Source organism: Tachysurus vachellii, chromosome 1 (genome assembly GCF_030014155.1).
Source record: "Tachysurus vachellii isolate PV-2020 chromosome 1, HZAU_Pvac_v1, whole genome shotgun sequence".
In the NCBI taxonomy this organism is placed as follows: domain Eukaryota; kingdom Metazoa; phylum Chordata; class Actinopteri; order Siluriformes; family Bagridae; genus Tachysurus; species Tachysurus vachellii.
The window spans coordinates 42,038,811-42,041,310 of NC_083460.1; the positions used below are offsets into that span (position 1 = coordinate 42,038,811).

Sequence of the window (2,500 nt, forward strand, 5' to 3'; positions counted from 1 at the left end):
TTGATATATCTCTGTCCTTTACATAAAATAGGACCCTCGTGGAGACCTGGTCGTCGTCTCATTGACTGAAATCAGATGGACTTGAATTTTGACCTTGAAATTAAATACTAAATCTAGAGGTTCACTTTTTTTGCCTCTGACAGATATATAACATTCAGGAACAAGTATATGACCACGTATAATATATTTGTCTGATCTGTTGGATTGTGTTCACCTTGTCTGCTTTTGGCACTTGTGTAAAAATCTGATGATGTTTTGGGTCAAATTTATGCAGAAATCTAGAAATTTCTAAAGGGTTCACAAACTTTAAAGTGACATTGTATGTATGAGTGGCTTGACTAGGTGGATGAATGGTGGATAGATAGATAGGTAGATAGACAGGTAGGTGGATGGATAGATGTATAGATAGCTGAATGGACAGGTGGATAGATAGTTAGATGGGCAGGTGAGTGAATAGATTGATGTATAGATAGCTGGATGGACAGGTGGTTGGATGAAGAGGTGGATTGATGGATGGGTAGAAAGCCAGATGGGTGTGTGATGGACTATTGGATAGATAGATAGATGGATAGATGGATGGATGGATGGATGGATGGATGGATGGATGGATGGATGGATGGATGGGTAGAAAGCCAGATGGGTGTGTAGATAGACTATTGGATAGATAGATAGATAGATAGATAGATAGATAGATAGATAGATAGATAGATAGATAGATAGATAGATAGATAGAGTTTCAAAACTAAAAAACTTACACCAACCCTTAAAGCTCATCAATAAGATAATCAGTCTTTCTGTAACACTAAAGAGGGCACCAATAAAGATCCCACGTTCACTGTTACAGTCCTGAATGTCCTGTCCTGTCCATCCCCCATCTACACACACACACACACACACACACACACAAAATGATCAATAACTAATCAATAACAAGATTTGGCCACTTAATTGCTGTTTGCTTAGGAATTAGGCAGGTATTCACTAGTACATGGCTTTATTCCTCTCTTATCTTTTCTTTCACTTCTCTTCTTTTCTCTCCACCTTTCCATTTCTTCATTTCTCTATGTTTTTTTTTTTTGGCATGGGGAAAAACCTCACAGTTGACACATCGTGACTCGTGCATCCAGAAGCTCCAGCGAGATCTGCTTCTGTCTCATCAGGCCCGCGATTCCCAGAGTGCTCAGGTAAATTCACTCTGCTGTTAAACACACCATTATTATCATCCTGTTTCACTAACACAAAAAAGTATACACAAACGTCATCTCCTTCTCTCCTTCTTCGAGCGCGTCTCACCGAGCGCGAGCGCGACGCTATCTGTGTCGTGCGTCTTACTGTATTGATTGAGATTGTTGGAAATTGCATGCATAAATGAATACGTGAGGGGGCATTTATATTGCGCAATTATGCTGTGAAATGCCAAGACAAACACGACGGTCCGCGTAAGTGCCCTATCTTTCGCTCAGGTTTAATAGGGCGCTCGTAAACGTCCAAACCGCCCGTTGATTACAGCAGCGGCGTTTCTGTGTTTGCATTTCATTTCCACTTCAGTGTGATGGAACGACGTCGACTCTCCATCATGATTCAAATGCAGTATTGATCAGGGAGCGGCTGGGGAGTTCCGATCAAAACCACGCCGGACGCTTTCGCGTCCGTTTCACCGTTCGCTTTTAAGTCCGAACAAAAACAGAAGCAGTAGTCTCTTATTCTTCACCATAAACGAATCCCTTTATTCTTTCTCCCGTTCACCGTGAGACGAGACATTTTGCTCCTCTTTCCGTGTTTTTTCCCCTACTTGTAGTGTGCTAATGTCACGATTTAAATGAAGTATTGATCAGTTTAGGAGGGGAGAACGGAGAGAGCGAGCGAGCGATTGTAAGGCAAAGAAAGAAAGAGCCGGGTTATCGGCTTGCATCACACACCGAACGCCAGCGCGTAGGGATGAGACTGGGCTTCTTTTTTTTTTAGGATTAACCACGTAAAAAGATTCTTCTTTCCCTCAGATTTTTTGAATTCTCAAATCCTTCAGGAATTTGAGAGGGAAGTCAAAAACGGGAGCCTGGGAAAGAGACGGCGCTTTTGCCGAAGAGCGCAGTCAGAGAAGGAGAAGGTGAAGAAGGCGTGTTGGAGGTAGGAGGTGGAGGTGAATCTGGTTGATTACTCCAGGGCCTCTAATGAACACGGCTGATTAATTGATCTTCGGCTGGATCGTCACGGGGCCTCCGTTTTTACATTCTGTCTCGGAGCAAAAGAGCAACCTGCCATCATGCTCGACTGGACCGGTTCCATCTGTGGACATCTTCCTTCCTTCCTTCTTTCCTGTCTCTGTATCGTCCTCCTCTTCTCCTCTCCTCTTCTCCCTCCCTCCCTCTCTCTCTCTCTCTCTCTGTCTGGTGACAGCGTTGTGTTAATTACAAGATTAATTATTTATTTTGCGATGCAACTCCGTGGGCCTTTACTAAACTTTCCTCATCCGAACAATGACTTCGTCACCGAATCATTT

At 43.2% G+C, this 2,500-nt stretch overlaps 1 protein-coding gene across 1 annotated transcript in view; it reads left to right on the forward strand.

The window, feature by feature from the left end:
• Positions 1–2,500, forward strand: part of LOC132847168 (polyamine-modulated factor 1-binding protein 1) — a 186,243-nt gene that overhangs the window by 95,709 nt on the left and 88,034 nt on the right. Inside the window, exon 9 of the mRNA XM_060872234.1 lies at positions 1,101–1,184. Coding sequence (XP_060728217.1) covers positions 1,101–1,184 — 84 coding nt within the window. The remainder of the gene's footprint in view (positions 1–1,100; positions 1,185–2,500) is intronic.